This window comes from Onychomys torridus, chromosome 18 (assembly GCF_903995425.1).
Source record: "Onychomys torridus chromosome 18, mOncTor1.1, whole genome shotgun sequence".
In the NCBI taxonomy this organism is placed as follows: Eukaryota; Metazoa; Chordata; class Mammalia; order Rodentia; family Cricetidae; genus Onychomys; species Onychomys torridus.
The window spans coordinates 56,393,296-56,414,103 of NC_050460.1; the positions used below are offsets into that span (position 1 = coordinate 56,393,296).

At 51.2% G+C, this 20,808-nt stretch overlaps 2 protein-coding genes and 1 long non-coding RNA gene across 4 annotated transcripts in view; 1 reads left to right on the top strand and 2 right to left on the bottom strand.

Moving 5' to 3' along the window:
• Positions 1 to 4,993, bottom strand: part of Rsph14 (radial spoke head 14 homolog) — an 81,182-nt gene extending 76,189 nt beyond the window's left edge. Inside the window, exons 1-2 of the mRNA XM_036167989.1 lie at positions 4,483 to 4,993; positions 554 to 722 (exon numbers count right to left, since the gene is read on the bottom strand). The gene's annotated coding sequence lies outside the window, so the exon portion shown is untranslated. The remainder of the gene's footprint in view (positions 1 to 553; positions 723 to 4,482) is intronic.
• Positions 4,448 to 19,482, top strand: Rab36 (RAB36, member RAS oncogene family). 2 transcript variants are annotated; one of them, XM_036167990.1, is made up of 12 exons: positions 4,448 to 4,755; positions 5,840 to 5,927; positions 9,109 to 9,200; positions 10,162 to 10,227; positions 11,761 to 11,862; positions 12,214 to 12,255; positions 13,964 to 14,028; positions 15,355 to 15,406; positions 16,082 to 16,163; positions 16,581 to 16,671; positions 17,508 to 17,633; positions 18,063 to 19,482. In XM_036167990.1, exons 2-12 carry the CDS (start codon positions 5,859 to 5,861, stop codon positions 18,119 to 18,121), a joined length of 846 nt encoding a protein of 281 aa, XP_036023883.1. In that variant the 5' UTR covers positions 4,448 to 4,755; positions 5,840 to 5,858; the 3' UTR covers positions 18,122 to 19,482. The 2 variants fall into 2 exon arrangements, with proteins under 2 accessions (XP_036023883.1, XP_036023884.1); XM_036167991.1 differs by lacking the exon at positions 12,214 to 12,255 and having other exon boundaries at positions 4,454 to 4,755.
• LOC118569760 lies at positions 14,942 to 19,454 on the bottom strand. The gene is made up of 3 exons (XR_004943090.1): positions 17,445 to 19,454; positions 16,554 to 17,122; positions 14,942 to 16,286 (listed from the first exon to the last, which is right to left on the bottom strand). It is a non-coding gene; the product is annotated as an uncharacterized LOC118569760 (long non-coding RNA).
• Positions 19,483 to 20,808: the final 1,326 nt, after the last annotated feature.

A 20,808-nucleotide genomic window follows, 5' to 3' on the forward strand; every position in this document is an offset into this window, starting at 1 on the left:
ACACACACACACACACACACTTTGAACAACTATAGGCAATGTGGCTTCAGGCTTAAGATGGGATATAGTCCAGGCTGTGAATTACCCTTGACAAGTAAGTCATTCCCTCCATGTATGTATCTGCAGCTGAAAAATTAGGTAATAAGAGTGCTCCCTCCCTGCCCTTCCAGCACCGTCGTTTAACTGAGATCCGGGAGCCTGGCTGACCAGAACTTGAAATATATCGATTGTGGTTATTATCCTGATCACTATTGCATTTAGCGGCAGGAGCAGGATTCGGTTTTGAAGTAAGCGACAATCCAGACTCTGATGCCGGCCACCAGCCAAGGGGAGGAAAGGGCCAGGCTGGGAAGGTGGCAGCCATCTCTGAAATGAGCTCCACTCCAGGGAATCATGGTCTCTGGGACAGGGGCTGCCCTCCTGCAAAGGGCACACACTACAAGAATGCGGCCGCCAATGAAAAGGCGAGAGCCAGGGTGTGGGGGCGTGACGCCCCGTGTGAACGGAACTGGGTAGGTCAGGAAGCCCCCCATGCCCTGTGCCGGGCACCTACCCGGCGCTGCAGCTGCCTCACTTGCTTTACAGTGCCTGTAGTCTCTCCTGGTGTCTCTGCCAGCCAGAGCGCTGATTCCATTCCCAGGCGACCTGGTTGCTAGGAGACTGCCAGCGTCTGCAGCTTCCTGGTCATCGCCCTAGAGGGCCAAGGCGCAGGCGCAGAAAGCCTGGGGCGAAGCCCAGCCGAGAATGGAAGAACAGTATTTTACAATGTTACTTTGTAGAAGGAAAACAACTCGCTTTTGTGGTTCTGGTGGGAATAGAAAGGACTTACACCCTTCTCTTCCCTGTGTCCTTTGCATGCTTCGGGTCACCAGCTTGTTAGGAAGGTGTATCTTTACTCGTTTTAAGGCGAAGAATCTCAAAGAGATTTACTTACTTTCCCCGCAATTACCCAGACTATTCCCAGAACTGCTTAGTCAGGCCCCATGTTTCTGCAAGCTAATCACCCAAGCACATACTGGCTGGAGTGGTGCCCCCACAGCACCTGCTTAACCTCCCCTTTGGCTGTCTACGCAGATTCAGCCCTGAGTCCAAACTCCTCACCGGAACCCCGGGGTGTATTCCTTTATTACCACTACCTGGGAGGTAGACACACAATATAGCCTGACCCCCCTCCCTCACACACACAACATACTGAAATCCTGCCTAGCATACTACACACAATACAGCAGGCCCAGCCTAACTTCCCTAACATATACACACAACCTATGGAGACTCCGCATAAACACACACACACACACACACACACACACACACACACACACACACACATACCCTAAAACATCACACAAACTCAAACACACACACTATGACAAGACCCTGTCTGATATCCCCTATAGACACAACTCAGTCAGACCCAGCCCAACCCCCAACAGCAAGACCTTGCCTGTGCCTGTTGATAATCGTCTCTTTTATTCTGTTTATTACCTCTGTGCTAGACATATGCCAAGAAGCTTTCGGTAAATGCAGAACAAGTGGTTGATGGTCTTGAATCCAGAGTTATAATTTATGCCCCCTGTGCTGGTGCATGCCTTTAATCCCAGCACTCGGGAGGCAGAGGCAGGTGGATCTCTATGAGTTCTAGGCCAGCCTGGTCTACAGAGCGAGTTCCAGGATAGCCAGGAATGTTACATAGAGAAACCCTGTCTGAAAAACCCAAAAACAAACAAACAACAACAAAAAAGAGAGTTTTAATTTAAAAGCCTTTTCTACAACTCACATGTTACTGAATGCAGAAGTACCTCAAGTGAGAATTTCCATGGGTGTTTGGCAAAATACCATGCCAGTGAGAAAACACGAAGCAGGACACGGTGAGTGAGGACGAGGGTAACAGGGGTAATGTAATTCTATGGACTTGCCCCCAGTGGCCTGGTTTCCCCCATAGTCTAAACCTCCACCAGCTGCGGACCAAGCATTCAAAACATGAACTGGTGGAGGATGTTTTATATCAGCGGTTCTCAACCTTCCTAACGCTGCGTCCCTTTAATGCAGTTCCTCGTATTGTGATACACCTTCCCCCAACCATAAAGTTACTTTTGTTGCTACTTCATTACTAATTTTGCTACTGTTATGAATCAGAATGCAAATGTCTGTGTTTTCTGATTGGTCCTAGGCGACCCCTGTGAAAAGGTCCTCCAAGCTGGATGGAGTCCCGACCCACAGGTTGAGAACCAATGTTTTCTATTCCGCCCACAAACGTCAGCAAAAACCCCTTTCGTTTCCCTTGTTCTTAGTTGACTAAAATGAAGGTCGCTGATCAGAGAGGTCACATATTTGGGTGCGTTGACAGTTTTCTCGTGAGTATGACAAAAAGCAAATCGAGGGACAAACGATTTATTTCAGCTCATATATTGAGGATGTGTCACGGTGGGGAAGGTATGGTGGCCGAAGTGACTCTCAGCTGTGGCTCCTCACCTCCCCTGAACTTGATGGAACAGGAAGCAGGTAGGGACAGATGGCTAGTGCACCACTCACGTTCCTGGTGGGTATTCTCTCGTCAGTCAAACCTCTCTGGAAACATCCTTACAGACACACTTAGGTCTGCCTAGGGGTAATTCTAAATCCTGTCAACAATGATTGAATAGCACATAAGTGATATAGTTTCCCAATGTTTTGCTGTAGAGAACACTATTGGTGAAATTATTAAGGCCACTCCACGTAGTTAAAAGGGAGGTTTATTTTGTGGGGTAACTTACAAATGAAGGGGTAGGTTACAGGGTCTGGCAAAGGTATGGCGCAGTCCGGTGGTGTTCTCTGGAGAACTCTGCTTGGTCTACCTCCAGCATCCATGGTCCTGGAACCAAGAGAGGCCTCTCCTTTGGATCCTGGGTCTTCAGGGTCCTCTCTCAGCCCTGCCTTGTAGGCTTGACCATTACCGAAGCCTCAATGGGGGTTGGAACTTCCAAGGCAAGGCTGGAATGGCTACCCACTACAGAACACCTCTGGATATGGGTTACAGTAACACGTGTTTAGATTACTCTTCAGGGATCAAAAGGCTACTTTTGATGAAGACTGCTCATTGGAGTCTATAGACGGGTGATTGGGAAGGATGAAAAGATGGGGTGGCCTTAACCTTTGGGTGAAGTTCTCTCTGTCCCTGCATGGAGATGGATTTTTGGAGCTGGTCTTCTGCCTTCCTGATCTTTCAGGAGTGGCTACAACATAAACATCTACAGCCCTGTGGTTACCCCACACACACACCATGCTCATGAAGACACTAGACATGTGGTGTGGTCAATGCCTATTATCCTATCACATGGGGGTTGGGGGCAACAGGATCAGGAGTTCACGGCCATTATCATGGAAAAGCCGAGGTTCGCCTAGACTGCAGGAGGGCTTGCCACAAACAATTTTTTAAAACACTGCGGTTGAGCTTTGCCGGCATGGTGACAACTACCTGTGTCTAACCCACCCTGGAAAGCAGATATAGGCCTATGTCTCATTTTGTTCCAAGGGGCAAGGTGGGGGATGGGGGCACCTGCTCTGTCAGTCCGGGTCCCACTTCCACTCCCTAGCAATAGACCCCTTAAAGCCTTGTCTGCCGACCCCTCACACACCCACATTTCTTCTATCACTTCTGTGCTAAAAGAAACCGGCTCCTGCAACGTCTTCCTCACAAGAAATCCTTGCAAATGCGCCCGATTTAATAGCTGAGTAAACTAAGGTTTGGAGGCGTAAAAACCCTTTAAGTCTGAAGCCTTAGCAGTGAAACTACTTAACCAAGACACAAGCAGAAGCATGGGTCTCCAGGGCATTTCCTGTTGCCTTAAAGATGACCGCAATAGATCTACCACCCTTGGTATCATCCATATGACACTTAGAAATCTACCTACTGCTGTCTGTCAGAGGATGGAGTCCGAAAGGATCTCTCTAACCAGATTGCCCTAATGTTATTTTAGGAAAGTGTGGGGAACACCCCCCAGGCTGGGAGTCAGAAAATCTGGGTTCAATTCTATTTCTAGACTCACTAGGCAAATCTTTTTGAATGAGGCTTTTAGTTTTTTGGGGGATGGTGGTGGTGGTAAGAATTCTGAGGCCTCTGGAATATATCCTGTACCCCCCACACCTTGCTTTTCAACCGAAACTAGCTCGAAGGAGCCCAGTAACTTGATTCAGCTTTTAAAACATCCATTAATGGAGGAAATTAATTTTTCAGCATGAGTGCCAGAAGCCAGGCACATGCTATCCAAATAGCATTAAATTCAAACTGATGCAGTGAAGCAGATGGTAAGCATGAGGTGGGCCCTTCTCTTGCCGCAGGGAGGATGTCGGGCTTCAGTCCTATACCAATACCCCTTTTCTGGGGACTGTCACGACCCGGCCCACCGCCAGAGTGAACCTGGAGCCAACCCCTTCACGCTCACCCCCACCCAGACTCCATCCTTGGAGACCAGGCTCCACCCACCGGCCCGGCCTGATCCTCACCGCCCTGGTTGTCATGGTGAGCCTGGGCGCTCCAGTGGAGTCCGGAAGTCTCTGAGCAGGCTGTGCAAAGCTTCGCGCCCCGAGAGACTCACGTTGCTATGGTGATGACTCCGCGCGGGGCCCTGTGCCATCAGTTTCTGCGGACTGGAGGAGGGTCCAGACCCCGCCCCTGACGTCGGGATTCAAGAGCTGCGAGCCAGTCCCGCGAGGCCCGCGCGTTGCTGTAGTGATTTGCTGCAGCCAGCACGCCGGAACCCGGTCTTTGCAGCTTCGGTGAGTCCACTCACCCTCCAGGCTGGGGACGCATCCCCGAGGCTATAGTCCTGAGGCTCTCTTGTACCCTGCTCTCGTTTTATCCCTAAACCTCAGTGTGGCCTGCAGGCCTGCTCTTCCTCACTGAGCATCCACTCCCGGCCAGGCCTCTGCGGGAGCCGGGTCAGACGAGGAGAACACTGGGCTTGAGAAGCCAGACTCTCTGGGTGGTGTGGGGACCATCAGTAAAAAGGGCCGGAACCTAAAGTCACTCAGAGGCTCCACCTTAAAACACACTAAGCATGAGACTCCCCTCCCCACTCCGGTTCCACTATCTAGGCTGTGATCCACAGCCAGGTTTTTTTCATAGCTCCTTCATGCCAAGGAACCTTGAGAAGGAGGCCCTCCTCCTAGACACTCACCTCTTGACTCTGGGCAAGATGGGGTATGGGCTGCTCCTCCAATGTGTTGCCTACAGATTAAATGGCCTCTGCCTAATATTGCTGATAGGGATGCAGGCTGAGACGTGCTTTTATAGTGATGAAAAGAGATGACGAAACTCACAGGTGCCTTTTGGGGATTTGTATGGCTCTCCAATTCTTGTCAAAAGACAACTTAACAAATCTAGTCATAACTGACTTTGTGAATCTGGAATTGGGCAACACTTCATCCTGTAAAATAAAATAAGTGTTTCTGTTTGGTTGGTTTGGTTGGTTGTTTTAGGGCAGGTTCTCACCGTGTTGCCCAAGCACCCTGGAACTCAGCCATCTTCCTGCCTCTGCTTCCCAAGTGCTGAGGACATAGGCCCGTGTTACACCTGGCTAGGAGTTTGGTTATGTAGACAAAGAAGGAAAGGAAAGAAGAGACAATAAACGGGCAAGTGGTTGTTCAAAGTTACTCACTTTATAGGATTGTTCATGCTGGTTCAGGTGGTCTGGTTCCCTTTGGGAGCTGTGGATCTCTTCTTTTGTTGGGATGCTAGTCCAATCAGAATTCCGTTGGTCATGTGGCACCTAGTGCACTCTGTTCTGCTTTGATCTGCTGGGCCACAGTGCAGAGACGAACCACATATATATTTATGTAATCCTCTTTCCCCTTGATTCAGTCTACAGAACACTGGAAGAATGAGGTCATCTTGGACCCCTTTGGGGCCCCCTGTGAGCCAGGACCGTATCATCACCAGCTTCCCTAAGGTACAGTCATTAAACACCTTTGCTGTTGTTTTTAGTTTTCTTTGGGTCTAGATTGCTTTGATAAAAGGTCTCTACTCTCTTCCACAAACTTGGGATTCACTAAGTATCCCAGACTAGCCCTTAAATTTGCAATCCTCCTGCCTCAGTCTCTCCAGTGCAGGGATGATGGGAACGTGAATCTGTTCCCGGCCCTTTTTGTCTCCACCGCTGAGGTAACCCTTCAGCCATGTCCAGCTTTGCTAACACGCTGTCACCCCCAGAAATCAAGCAAGTGAATCCCAGAGGTTGGTCTTATTTCTGAGACACTGAAAGACTGGGTGTTGGGTTCTTCTAAAGCAGGCCAGCAGTGACAACAGGTAGCTGTGTGGCTTGGAGGTTATAAGCCACTTAGACAGTCCTCGATATATGTAATCTTGATGCTGTCTTCAAGTGGTGGCCATAGGCAAGTCACCCAAGCTTGCCTTGGAGCCGAGGCTCATGGTAAGTATAAGCTTCCCCAAGTCAGGATATTCCTCATTGTTCTCTCCAGAGGATGGGGATGTGACGTAATGGGAAAGCATTTGCCTGGTTGGTACAAAACCCTGAGTTTTATCCCCAGCACTGCAAGGGGGGCAGAGCACACACAGGTGTAGTGGCACACACCTGTAGTTCTAGCACTTGGGAGGCAGAGACAGGATTGTGAGTGTGAGGTCAGCCTGGAGTATGTAACAAGATCCATCTTTTAGAAACAAAAATGGTGTTCTAATATCTGATCCCCAAATCTAGGACTTTATTTCCATTCTGCCTTCACTTTTTGCTGAAAACTCCAATCTATACTATATAGTCTAGTATTAACTGCAGTGGGGAATGGTAAATAATTCCCTTTTTTGGGGGGGGGGATATTTACCCATATTACAAATGCTTTTGCCCGTTATGTAGCCAATCCCACTTGTGGGAATTCATTTCTGTGTATGTCCTGGCATGAATGGAGCGTGTGAAAGGTTGGGCATTGCAGCCTTTAGTAAGAGCGGAAGGTCCACATCAGCGTCCAGAGAGAGGCCGGTAGTAATGCTGCTCCTCATTACATGGGTAGGAGGGATGCGGCACCTCTTCCCAGTGCTAAGGAGGGCCAAAGCAAATTGTTAGGTAAGATGCAAAGAATGGAGCTGTTTGTAGTCAAGTGTGCTGGAGCACTTAGTTAAGTCCCTGCCATCACAAAAAAAAAAGGGGGGGTAGGAGTGGAGGTGAGGTGTCTGTTTATTAGTACATGCAGAAAATATTTCTGAAAGGTAATGTTAAGATCTTGTTGTGTGCTGGGCGATGGTGGTGCACGCCTTTAATGCCAGTACTTGGGAGGCAGAGGCAGGTGGATCTCACTGAGTTCGAGGCCAGCCTGGTCTACAAAGGGAGTACCAGGACAGCCAGAATTGTTATACAAGAGAAACCCTGTCTCTAAAAACAAACAAAAACAAAACAAAAAGATCCTGTTGTGCATTGATAGCCACTAGCAAATGAAAAATTAGTTTTCTCCCAGGGAAGCAAACCACTCTTAAGGGTAGGCCCCATCCCCAGCAGTAGATGACCAACCAAAAATGAATTCAGTGGCATCTTTGGAGGATCTTTGTCTCATAATGTCAAGTCAGGGCCTTCCCCTACCCCTGCCCCCCATCATATAGGTCTTTTGTTTGTATGTTAGGGCTTCAAGTTTTGAGTTTTTATGGAATTCCAGTGTATGCGAATATGTGTGTCTCTGATTCTGTATGCATTTGTGATTTTTCTTATTTGGTTATTTTATCATACTCTGATTTGTTTGTTTGTTTGTTTTTATTATTAGTCCTTAGATGCCTGTTTGATCCATACAAAAAGGGTATGGATCCAGATGGGAGGGAAGGTGAGGAGGAACTGGGAGGAGAAGGGGGAAGGGAATCCATTTTCAATAAAAGAAAAAAAAAAGACCCTTGTCTTAGAGTTTCTGTTGCTGTGAAGAGAGGCCATAACCATGGCAACTCTTATAAGGAAAACATTTAATTGTGGCTGGCTTACAGTTCAGAGGTTCAGTCCATTATCGTCATGGTGGGACATGGTGGCGTGCAGGCAGACAGGGTGCTGGAGAAGGAGCTGAGTGTCCGTCATCTTGGCTTGCGGGCAACAGGAAGTGGTCTGAGACACTGAGCGGGATCTTCAGCATATACGAAACCTCAAAGCCCGCCTCCAGTGACACACTTCCTCCGACAAGGCCATCCCTCTTAATAGTGCCATTCCCTTTGGGGGCCCTTTTCTTTCAAACCACCACAGCCCTGTTGCCCATTGTTGCTTCTGTGAGGCTTGAACCAGTGTGAAGAGAGACTTTCTGTGTCTTTTAGATTCTGTGCCAAAGCTAGGAAGGAGGGAGAAGATGGCTGTAGGCCGTGGCTGTTCTCGTCTGCAGCCATTACTTCTTCCTCTTCTTTATCTTATCCTCTAGTTTCCTTCTCACACACTGACAGAGCAAGCCTTTGTGCCTCAGACCTTGGAGAGTGCCCCCAGTTTTTTATAGTGAGCTTGGGCCATTGCTTTCCCAATGGAGTGTGACCGTGGTAGCCAGGGATGATTCAAGCTGGTGTCTCTTCACATGAGTTGAAGAGACAGGAAGTGTAATGGGGGCAGGGCGGGGGGCGAGCGTGGGACAAAAGACACTATTCACAGAGGCTCAGAGAGTCGAGAAAACTGCTTAACATCAACACAGTTGTGCACGGTAGAGCTAAGATTCGACCCAGCTGCCCTTGTAAGGCTCCAGAACGCCCAGCCCTAAGGAGTCTGCCCAGGGAATATGAGATTCCCTTACAGCCCCGCTACCTACTGCATTCAGGGCCATAGCTACAGCCGTGTCTGTCCTGGATCCCAGGGCCACTTCAGACCTGAGGACTTATTAACCATGTCAGGCCGGGCCAATGTGATGCTTCGGGGGGGGGGGGGGGGGGGGCAAATTCTTTCTCAGTCTCCTTGTCTGAGAAATGGGCTCGCACTTCCTACCCCACAACCCGTGGCTGTGCCGGGACCGAGGGATGTTCACGAGGCACTGCAAGCTTCAGGTTTCTTTCAGGAGAGAAGGGGGGTTAGGAAGTAGGTCTCATGCTCCGATACTGCCCAGTGTGTGTTGTGGAGAGGCGGCCTTGCAGGACGGTCTGCTTGCTTGTCTGCATGTCTGTCCGTCTTTTTCTAGTGGTACACACCTGACGCCTGCCTGCAGCTCAAGGAGCATTTCCACAGCCAGGTCAGCACTGCCTGCCAGCGCAGGAACACGGGCACTGTTGGGTAAGCCCAGGGGACAAGGGTGTGGAAGATGTGTGAAGAATTAGAAGCACAAATGCATGTGTAAATGAAGTGAGCAAACTGAACACACAGGCGGAACCAGCGCCGCTCACTATCGGGACTTTAATCTAACTAACTTTGCCGGAGGAACAATTCCCCTGTTTCTCAGAATGTCATACAGATGACTTTCCAGCTGCAGGGAAGCTTCAGTGCAGGTCCATTTCCTCTGTCTGAACCAGCTATCTTCGGCTGTGGGATACAATCTTCCTGTCATCCCTGCAGGTTTCCGTATGCCAGAGCCTCTGGGAGATGTCTCTGACCACCTACTGTCCCTGCCCCAGCCTGGCCGCTACATAGTACCCTTCTGTGCTCCAGAGCGCTGAAATCTTTTTGTTTGTTTGTTGTTTGTTTATTTTACATCCTGACTTCAGTTTTCCCTCCCTCCCCTCCTCTCAGTCTCTCCCCCTACCTCCCCTCTGCCACACACCCTCCACTCCCCCTCTGTTTCTATTCAGAAAATGGCAGGCCTCCCATGGATATTAAGAAAACGTAGCATATCAAATTTCAGTAAGACTAGACACCCCCCCCCCCCCCCCCCCCCCCCCCGTACTGAGGCTGGACAAGGCAACCCAGTATGAGGAATAAGGTCCCAGAAGCAGGCAAAAGAACCAGAGACAGCCCCTGTTCCCACTGTTAGGAGTCCCCTAAGACCACCAAGCTACACAACTGTCACATATATGCAGAGGGCCTAGGTCAGTCCCATGCAGGGCTCTGAGCTCCTATGAGCCCAGGTTAGTTGATTCTGTGCGTTTCCTGGTGATGTCCTTGACCCCCCCACTGGCTCCTTCCTGCATCTAGGGTGGAAGGGTGACTCATTCAGATAGTTCAGGGAAGGAAAGACTTGGACATGCTGAAGACACTGTTGATACCATTCTCCAGGGTGATACGGACATATTTCCTCCAGGCTGAAGCTCTCCAAGGTGGTGGTAGTTGGTGATCTCTATGTGGGAAAGACTAGCCTCATTCACAGGTAAGTCCTGCTACCCCATCCATCACCCGGTCAGGCTGGCCCCACCTCCCAGCACCATGTTATCGTACCTTTGCCTGGGAGCCCCAAATAACACGTGGCTTCTGGGAACATAACACGGCTTTAGCCCGGGAAACATTTTCAAGGGCGTGGCAAGAGTCAAGGAGAGGGGCTGGAGAAATGGTTCACTGGCACTGCCCTCCCACACCCAGAATTTGAGCTCAAAACCACGTTCACCTCCAGCCCCTGGAGGTCTGACTCCATTGGCCACTATAGAGACCTGTACACACACTCTCACACACACACACACACACACACACACACACACACACACACACAAGAAAAGTTTAAAAATAGGTAGATTGGGAGCTCAGGAGACTGACTCGGTCGATCAAGTGCTTGCTGCTTAAGTACCCCAAACCTGCATTGAGTTCCAGAGCCCATGGAAAAGCCAGGTGTGGCAGCGCCTGCCCGTGATCCCAACACTGGGCAGACAGAGAAAGGAGGATTCTTAGGGCTTGCTGCTCAGCCAGTCTCGCCAAATCAGTGAGGGATCAAAAACCGAGGTGGAGAGCAATTAAAGAAAAATGCCCTGTCAGCCTCTGACCCGTACATGTGCTCATATCATGCGCATGCGCGCCGTTGCGGTGACTGCCAGATGATGGCGCATCCTTGATACTTAGCGTTCATTACACCGTCCCCGTGGGGCCCTTGCACTGCCCTCCCTGGGAACAGACCCTCAATTTCTCTCATTTTTTGTACGATAGTGTTTGCTTTCTGGGCTGATGCAGCTCCCCTCCCCCACATCGTTTTTATTGACCGCCGGGTTGCTATGGTTTGGATAAGTGTTTTTCAAAGGTCAGAGGCTTGTGTCTCTGGTCTGCGGCACTTTTGTAAGGTGGCAGAACTTTTAGGAGGTAGAGCCTGGCAGGAGGTCATTAGGTCATCGGGAATGTACACGTAGAGGGAACAGTGTGCCCCCAGCTCACCCCCTTCTTTTGCTTCCTGGCCATGAGGGGTGTTTCTCTTGCTCAGTTACATGCCCGTAACCATGAGGAAGCCTCACCATGACTAAGTCAGTCATGTACTGAAGCTTCTAGAACTACAGGCCCAGATGAAGGTCTCCTCATGGGTTGCCATCATCTCAGGAGTTTGTTCTGGTGGTGGAGAGCTTATTTACACACCTGCACAGCCACAACCTCTCTGCACCATCTCTTTCCTTGATGTGTTTTGTTTTTGTTTTTGGTGGTGGTTGTGGGTTTTTGGGGGGGGGGGGGGGGAAAGGGGTTGGGTTTTTTGTTGTTGTTTGTTAAGCCCTGGCTGTTCCAGAACTCCCCATGTAGCCCAGGCTGGTCTCAAACTCACAGAGATCCGCCTGCCTCTGCCTCCCTAGTGCTGGAATTAAAGGCGTGCGCCACCCCACCCGGCCCATCACTTAATTGATCCCCTACTGGGGGATCTTATTCCTTACAGACTTTCAGCGTTGTGAGCCTGTTTTTGGGAGGGGACCTCTGATGACTTCCTCGTCTCCCACAGGTTGTGCAAGAATGTTTTTGACCGTGATTACAAGGCCACTATTGGGGTAGACTTTGAAATTGAGCGCTTTGAGATTGCGGGGATTCCCTACAGCCTCCAGATGTAAGTCTCTGATAATATGGTTTCAAGATCTCCCCTGGGGGAAAGACAGATCTTTTTCCACTGCCCCCATGGTGCTAAGCAAGGATGTGTTTAGACAGCACAGCCCTGGGTGGTGGTAAGAAACCAGGCTTCGTGACGTATGGTTCCCTAGATTCTCCATTCTCACAGTTGCCTCATGCTGGTCAACAGATCTGGGGATGGTCTTCATGGCCCGACCTACACTTCCACCCACTCTCCTCCCCAGTGGCTTTTTACTAAGGTTCAGCCTTCTTCCCCAGGTGGACCTGTGATCTCCCAAGCAGCAGGTGTGGCCCCTGACATTTTTTCCTGAGTTCTATTCTCTATTCTCAGTTATAAAGAAGGACAGAGTCGGTCCTTGTGTGCCAGCCTTGGGTGAGTAGGGTTCTGCTGGAGGCCACCCTGCCCTCATCCTGTTCTCAGGCCGGAAAGCCAGATGCTCTCCAACCTCCGATCGCTTCCCTCTGTAAATGTGTAACTCCTCTGTCCACACTGTGCTTCCCCACTCAGTCTGTCTCCTCTCCTAACCCCGTCCATGCTTTTGCCCCTCAGTGGGCCCCTGGTTTCTGCCCCACTTCCCCCCCCTTTCCCCCCCCCCCCCCCTTTCACTTCCCCTCACATCCCTGCAAGGCCTTCCTGGGTTCACCTTCTTCTGCCTTGGTGAAAATGCTGTGTGCTTTGGACCTCCTTCTCCGAATTCCCCAGAGGATCCTGCAGGCCTAATCCTGTGCTCTCTGCTGAGCACCCCCCCCTTCTCCCTGCTGTCTCCTTTAGCAGCCCCTATGTTCTTGCCAGCTGGCATTTACCAAGCCTTTGTTCTGGCCCCCTTCCCTGGCTTCCTCCCTGGCGTTAGTCTTTATTCTGTGCCCTGCCTCGGCTGACCCCTCAGCTCCTGTGTCAGCTCCCATCTCCATGTGGAGACAGTGCCCCCAGTATAATCCTGGAGCCAGATGATACATGCTGAGCCCAGGGTTGGTTCAGAGCAAAGACGCTATGAAAATCCAGGGCTTCGTGACTGTGAGTTCTGGAAAGCTGAGAGGAGCAAAGGTCTGGTCTAAAGGGAGCATCCAGGTGGAGCTGTACAGATAGTGGCCAGCCACTGGACTCTCCATGAGGCTCCAGGCAGTCTCTAATCAGAGGGCCTAATGTAAAATGGGCAGCGCCTTGCCACAGACTCTCGGAATCTTATCTTGAGGCCATTGCCAGCTTACTCTATGCCCATTCCCTACCTACAGGCTTCTTCAGAGATGAAAAAATGAATTAATGAAGGAATAAAGCCCACAAGCCTTCATTATGCTGAATTGCCTGAAAACAAATTCGATATCATATCTGTGGGCTATGATTTTAGTTTCCTGAGAAAAATTAAATGTTAACCTGTTGACTTTAAACAGTGATGGATTGATGATTGGATTTTGGGATCCTCCCTGCATACTGACAACCTGCTTTCAGCCCATACAAGTAGATCTCAGAGTGTGTCCTCCCCACCCCCACTTCTTGCATCTCGCACCCACGGCAGACATTATTAATCTGCTGTTCCATTCCTTTTCCATGGATCTAGGGCTCAACTTCTATTTCCTTCTCAACAAATTGTTTCAGAAAGCCAGAGCTAACTGATCAGTTGCCCAAGGGATGCGAACCATGCCCCTGTTAGCCCCCTCCCCCCACGTGGGGAGCTCCTGTGTGGAAGGTGAAAGGTGCCCCGGTCACACATATGCTGAAGGCCTGTCCTGGAGCCCTTGCATTGTCCTGTTATGGAACACAGGGCCCTTTATAACGTCACAGTCAGAAGGGCAGTGACTTTATCAGAGGCGTAACTTTGGACGAGGCAGTTTGCAATGTTACACCTTCCCCACTATTGGCACAGGGATCCCAGGAAAAAACCCGGGGGAGGGGATTGCAGGGAGCCGGGGCAGGGAGAGTTGGATCACCCAGACACTTCCTGCTGTTCATGTGTGGCTGGCATGTTGGCGTAGGTCCTGAGATCTTCCTATGATCTCACTATTCCATTGCCTTAGAATGCTGTGACTGCTTAACCTGTCCCCCCTCCCCCCGCTGTTTTCCTGTCTCCCTCTTCCCCTCACAGCTGGGACACAGCCGGGCAGGAGAAGTTCAAGTGTATTGCGTCTGCCTACTACCGCGGTGCCCAGGGTGAGCAGCCGAATGACGCTGGAGCTCTCAACCTAAGTCATCTGCCCAAACACTACTTTTCTGTCCTCCAGGGGCCTCTGGGATTAGCAGTGTAGCCAGTGCTTAGGGATGAAGAAGCTGCCCAGAGGACTAGACCCTGGCAGTCTTTGACAGCCACAGCCTTAGGGAGGCTACACAAGCCTTTACCTGTCTTACCCAGAGGGGGCTAGGCCAGAGAGGAGTGACAGGTGGAACCAGCAGAGTTGGCAGGTCCCATATTGGGACCCTGGTGCTCACTACCAACATGGCCAGGTGCGGCAGCTGGGGGCTGAGCAGGGCTCAAAGTCAGCAGAGGTGGCAACGTGAAGTCCCCAGGAAGGAGAGAGAAGGAGAGCCTGGTAGGAGGTGGCACCCCAAACCAGGCTCAAAAGTATAGGCACAGTTAGGTCTTCCCAGAGATGGTGTGAGAATCACTATAGTTTCATCCCAGTTTAAAGAAGGGAGAACAGGATATAAGCTGCGCGTACCTGAGCTGTGGGTGGAACCTCCAGCTTGGCCATGTCCACCGTGGCCTCCTCCAGCTACCCCCTCTCCTAGCCTTTCTTCTTGAGGGGTTGCGCCTCCCTGGGGCAAATAGTGTGAGGTACCTAGTACTTCTGTAAACAGTACTGGCCATGCCCGTCACCGGTAGGATTATCATCAGCCAAAGTGCACAGAAAGCCCTCGATCAGCCCGCTCTGACTCCCAGCAGGGCAGCAGAGAGCCGACCTCTGCCTGGACCATCCTCCTGTGGGCTTCCCCTTGGGGATCCAGGGCAGACTCTGTGATGGAAAGAGCTGACCCCAGAGATACCTGACGATTTGCTGCCCACGTAGCGCCACAAAAGCCATTTCCTTTAACTGGTTGTTACTAATCCCTATCCTTCAGTTAAAAGTCTGCCTAGAGCCGGGCCCTAGACCAACAGCTTTTCAAAACAGTGTCCCTCCTGACAGCTAAGGGTATCATTCTCATCACGGTACAGACAGGGGAAGCAGGTTCTCCACAGTCACAGCTCTTACCCAAGCCCATTGGGCTACAAGTGGCAGAGGATCTCTTACCAGAATCCACATGCTTCAGGCCTTTCACTGTGCCCTCTCCCCGCCCCCCGCCCCGTGCTGCTAGGTACAGGTTTGGGGGGTTTGGGAGGTTAATGGAAAGGCAGGTCCAAGGAGGCCACCACAGGGTGACTCCTCACTAGTCTCCACAGTGGGGCCTCCCCAGTAGTTCCTTGTGATCTGGGAAGATACCTAGGGGAGCCTCCTCCATCACACCTGTTGCTGATTGGCTGTTGGCTTTCCCTGTGTCCAGTGATCATCACAGCCTTTGACCTCACTGATGTGCAGACTCTGGGACACACCAGGCAAGTAACCCCAGGTTCTACCCCCCTGGATGTCTCTGTATATCATGAAGCTACCTAGAAGGGCTCCCAAACCCCAGCCTCTGGGCTGAGCCCAGAACCATGGGCACTTACTGTCTCGGTCCCCACTTACCTCTAAAGACTTATCCCCATCTGCTGCTCAGGAGCTCAAGCTGACAGGCCACACTCGGCTTTGATATCCTGCTGCCAGCATATTAAACCTTCATTTTGAACGAGGGGCCCCTCCGTCCACCTTTACCTTGGCCCCTAATAATTTCATAGTGAATCTTCCCTGACAGAAATGTTTCACTTGCTATACTGGGCAGAGGTGTGGGCAGATGACCAATCTCAGAGGGCCACCATCTGCCAGAAATAATCCACCTAATATACCGAAACCCCTCCTCCTTGTTTACCTGGGCCATTCCCATCAGCATCTTCCAGGCCCTATGAAGGAAACCAGGATGATTTTTCCAGCAGATAAAGGGCAGAGGTCACCTAGTCCTCACAATAGGAGTCTTCACCTCTTCCAAACCAGTGCCTTTGTATTCCCAGCTCCTTCTGGTCCCACTGAGGCTCTTCTGGCTCTAGCACCAGCATCCCACTTCGTGTAGGTCAGGGTACCTTCCCTGTGCCTCCTGGCTGACTACAAGTCTCTTGTTTCCGCTCTGTACATTCTAGGCAGTGGCTGGAGGATGCACTGAGGGAGAATGAGGCAGGCTCTTGCTTCATCTTCCTTGTGGGAACCAAGAAGGATCTCCTGGTAAGCAGACCGAAGCTGGAGGCCCAACCCCGAGGAACTTTCCAGAAAGTGCCCATGCTTGCAGCCCGCTTTTGAGGAGCAGTGAGCAACACTGGCATGCCTTGTGTCAGGCTTCAGAGCAGGCTATGGAATTGAAGAGAGTACTCAAACTCCCATGCTCCCCACCAAGAGGCAGGGATAACTCACATTTCCCTGGGTACCACTAAAGCATCATCCCTAGGCAAGCAGCATCCCTGTACTGGAAGCATCCCTGCACTGGGAGCATCCCTGCACTGGGAGCACCCCTGCACTGGGACACCCCACCACACCCATTTGCTTAGTGGGGAGTGAGAAGCAAAGTTGGAGAGAGAGGTGGCCATTCTAGGGATGCCCTGCAATGACCCAAGATACCTGGTCAGCCAGCGCTGTTTCTTCCAGTCGGGGGCAGCGTGTGAGCAAGCCGAAGCAGAGGCTGTGCACCTGGCCAATGAGATGCAGGCAGAGTACTGGTCTGTGTCAGCCAAAACCGGTGAGTAGTGCGTCCCGCATGCATTGATTACGGAAAGACTGCAGGATACAGACGTGTAAAGAGCAAAGTTGGAAAACCAGGCTCTTGGGGAGATGAAAGGAAAGGACACGCAGTAAAGAGATTTTTTTCCAAGGCTGTGGGAACTCAGAAATCGGGCCGGTAGTCCTTGCCTCCAGTGCACAGAGACAGTGTGTATCTGGCCATGGACTGGGTATGAATTGAAACTGAAAGTGCCACCTCTAGGCCACAACGAACACTGGGAGCACCCCATGCCTGGAGCCATCTGCTGTTCCTTCCCCACAGTAGCATCCATCTTCCCTATAGCACCCACTCTCCTTGATCACAGTAACGGCAGGTTCTCTGGAATCCCACTGTGGGGCAAGGAGGGTTATTCTGCACAGTTGCACAGGTTGTTGCTGCACACGGGCAGTGTTCATGTCGGTACTGGGACCTACAGAAGGATGCATACAGATTCCACTTAAGGGCCAACAGCACATGGGTAGCTCCTAAAGAGAAGGCACACATTCAGGCTCGTGTCAGGTTGTGCAACTGTTCAACAGCAACTGAGTGAGAGGAAAGGTTCTAGGAAAGGAAGGCTCGGATGTTTAAGGGAGTAGCCTGGGGTGAGGTTGGCAGCAGGGTAGGGATGGGGACCAGAACCCAATGGGAAGGCAGGTTGCCACCCAACACTGTGCTGCCGCCCATGGATGGGCTGGTCACTGACTATCAGAAGTGCTCTGAGAGGATCATGCCTGGCCTAAGGATGGCCTTACCTAGGACTTGCCCGTAATGCATCTGAGGGCACCTTGAGTCATAGCTGTCTTGTGGGCCTCCAGGAGAGAACGTGAAGGCATTCTTTAGCCGTGTTGCCGCCCTAGCATTCGAGCAGTCTGTACTTCAGGACCTAGAGAAGAGGCCCAGCGCTCAGTCCCAGGTCGGGGACGGAGATGGAGACCTAATCCGTGCGTACAGAGAGGGCTGAGGGGTGGGGTGGGGGGCTGAGGAGCAGGATAGGGACCAGAAGTCCACACCCACCATTGTTAATTTGCCAACCTTGCTGCCTTCTTGGGCTGTCACCATATCTCAGACCTACAGCTTCCATGATCCCACCTGTCAACTCAGACACCTGCCCCAACCTCCCTGATCTCCACACAGCCTCCTCTCGGGCCAGGCTTAGGTTCCTGATCTTCAGATATGTCTCACCTCCAGCTTACCTGAATGCCACAACTCCAGATGTCCCCCAGATCCCTCCCACGCCGGGTCATCCATGCTTCGGAGGACAGGCCCAGGGGACCAACTTTAGGGCCCCAGCTATCAGGGTAGAGCAGTCTTTGCTCGGTGTCGGCTGTAGGATGTCTGTTGGATGCCATCTTATTTTCCTGTCTTTGTAGGAATAGAGGCACCCAAGACCCAGGAGACCAGGAGGCCACCTGGCCTGGGCTGCTGTTAGCTGAGGCCAGCCTCAGAGCCATCTACTCCCTGCATACACACGGGGTGACATGGAGCCCAAACTCTGCAGCAGATGTGCTTTCAAGCTGGAGAAGGCCTGTGTCTCCGGGGCTCAGCCGTTTCTCTTTGGCCCAGCCCCACTGGCTGCCGGGGCTCCATAGTGTCTGGCTGGTTAGGGATGGCCACTGGGGTGAGCCTTCCCTCCAGGGTCTTCAGACAGTCACTGTGGTCTCAAGAGGCTTCAAGACTGCAATCTCAGGACACTCAGGGCTAGCCCACATCCCTTACCCGATCATATCTGCAGTCACCCTGGAGCCCTTCCCTGCTGATCCTAGGTGAGGCCTCTGAACCCCCATCTCCATGTTCTAAGCACCAAGACTTGTCAGAGTAGGCGAGTACAACTCACCTGCCAGCCCACCTTCTCTCATCCAGAAGACATGGAGTTGTAGGTCTTGGAGCTCAGGACCTAGCTATCCACCGTCCCTCTGCCACAGAATTTCAGGACTCTTGAGTTCCGCTGTTTAGCACAATGGACAAAGTCCCATCTGGACGCTCTGGCAGAGTCCTGCCTCCATCCCTGCGATCCCCCATGGCCCTGCCCTGCATGTCAGAAGCTGAATCGTCATGACTCTGCCGAGAGATGACAATTGCATGGTGTCCCTCTGGTAACTCATTCTACATCCCCAAGCCTAACCCTGCCTTGCACTGTCACCTGTGCCCATCCCTGCTGACCTACCATGTGTCTCTCCAACTGTCCTGCATATCTCTCGGGACTTTGGCGATGGTCCACATATCTCTGGAGGACTTGGGACATGCAGACTCTAGCTTCTCTAACCCCTTCCTGCATATCAGCAGGAACTCTGCTCCCTACTTGGGTCCAGGGTCTCCCTACCCCCCACCCCTCACCCACTCCATATTCCTATAGCTCTGGGTCTAGACTCATGCATCCCTGTCTTACTCCCTCCATGAGAAGGTGGGCACAGCTGGCATTCCTAGCTGCTGCTTTACCCCCTATACAGAGTCTCATGTAGCCCATGCTGGCATCCAACTCTGTATGTAGCTGAGACTGGCCTTGGCTATTATTTTCTCTCCGTCTCCCGAGCGATGGGATTACAGACATGTACCACCATCCGCAGGAACACCTGCTTCTTAAGGATGATAAACATTTGCAGGCAGCCATGTTGGTCAGTGCCATTTTCTAAGTGCCTGGCATACCACACATTTCCATGACTGTTCATTAACTCAGCGATGGCCAAACAGCCGAGTACACTGGCATATTTTCCTGTTCCATACCAGCATTCATTAGCTTTATTTTAGTGCTCCCCCCCCCACACACACACACTTCTCTCTCTCCCTCCCCCCCCACCCTAAAACAGGGTGTCACTATGTATTCTAGACTGGCCTTGAGCTTGAAGCAATTCTGCTTCTGCCTCCCAAGTGCTGGGGCTACAGGCATGGAGCTCACATTTGGCTCAAGCTCTTTTATTTTTAAAAGTATGTAAAACATCTCTTTAAAGGAATCCAATGGTTGGTGTTAAACTATGTGGTAAGCATATAAACGAAAATACTTCTGCCCTGAAGTCAGGTGTCATCTTTGAAGTGAACGTGGTGAACAGTTGGTAAAATTCCTTCTGTGCTGTCCTTCTGTCCCCTAGCCCTTGTGGCATGATTCTCCAGCGTGCCCTTGTACTGTGCACACTGCCTGGTGGGCTATCTGCCCTGACCTCTCATTGTGGGCGCGTGCCAAGCCTTCCCATACTTCAGCATACAGTTTCCTTAGTGTGGCTAGGCTGAAGTTCATTTGACTTTCTTATCTCCTGGTCAGCTGGTTCATGTCCCGCCACCGCTGTTAGCTTTTTATCCATAGTACTTTAGAATTTCCACAAAGGGTCTGGGTGGGCTCTTCTCTGAACTGTGACCCCTACCCTGGTCCACCAAGACATGACCTGTTAGGGACAGGCTACATTGTTGCATGAGGGCGGTCTGGGTCTGGTGGGCATAGCTTAATGCTTCACTGGGCAGAAGTAGATGGCAATGGTGACCGGAAGCCTCCCCTCATCCTTCCATGTCCTAGGGCAGTGATGCAGGGGATGTCCTGTCATGATCTCCAGGACTGGAAGTACACTGCTTTGCACACATCCACAGCTCTGTAGATGACTATTTATTAAACTCTCCTTGCATTGTCCACCACGGTGTGCCAGCATGCTTCTGTAGGGCTGGACTCACAATCATGGTATCTCCAATTTCAATATTTGGCCTAGGAGGATAGATTCTAAGCTTACCAAGGAAAATCAAGGATTCAGATGTTTCTCTGCCAATCAACAGTGTTGTCTTTATATGTCTGTGTGACTAAAACCTCACACCATAGGGCTGAGTAAGTTAGAAGCAGTAGATTGAGTTATGCTTCTGGTGGCTGGGAAGTCCAAAAGAAGGGGGTTCACATCTGGCAAGGGCTCCATAGCATGGTACATGGACCAAGGGGCATGCACTGAACAGAGAAGTAAAGAGGGGGACCAAATTTGCTTCTGTAACAAACCTGGTCTTATGTTAAAGGACAGTGTATTCAGGAGTCCCAAACACTTACCACTGGGTACTGCCTCCCAACACTATTGCATTTGGAATTAACTTTCAATGTGAGTTTTAGAGGCGACATCCAAAGCACCATAAGTGGGCTAGAGGTGTCATTCA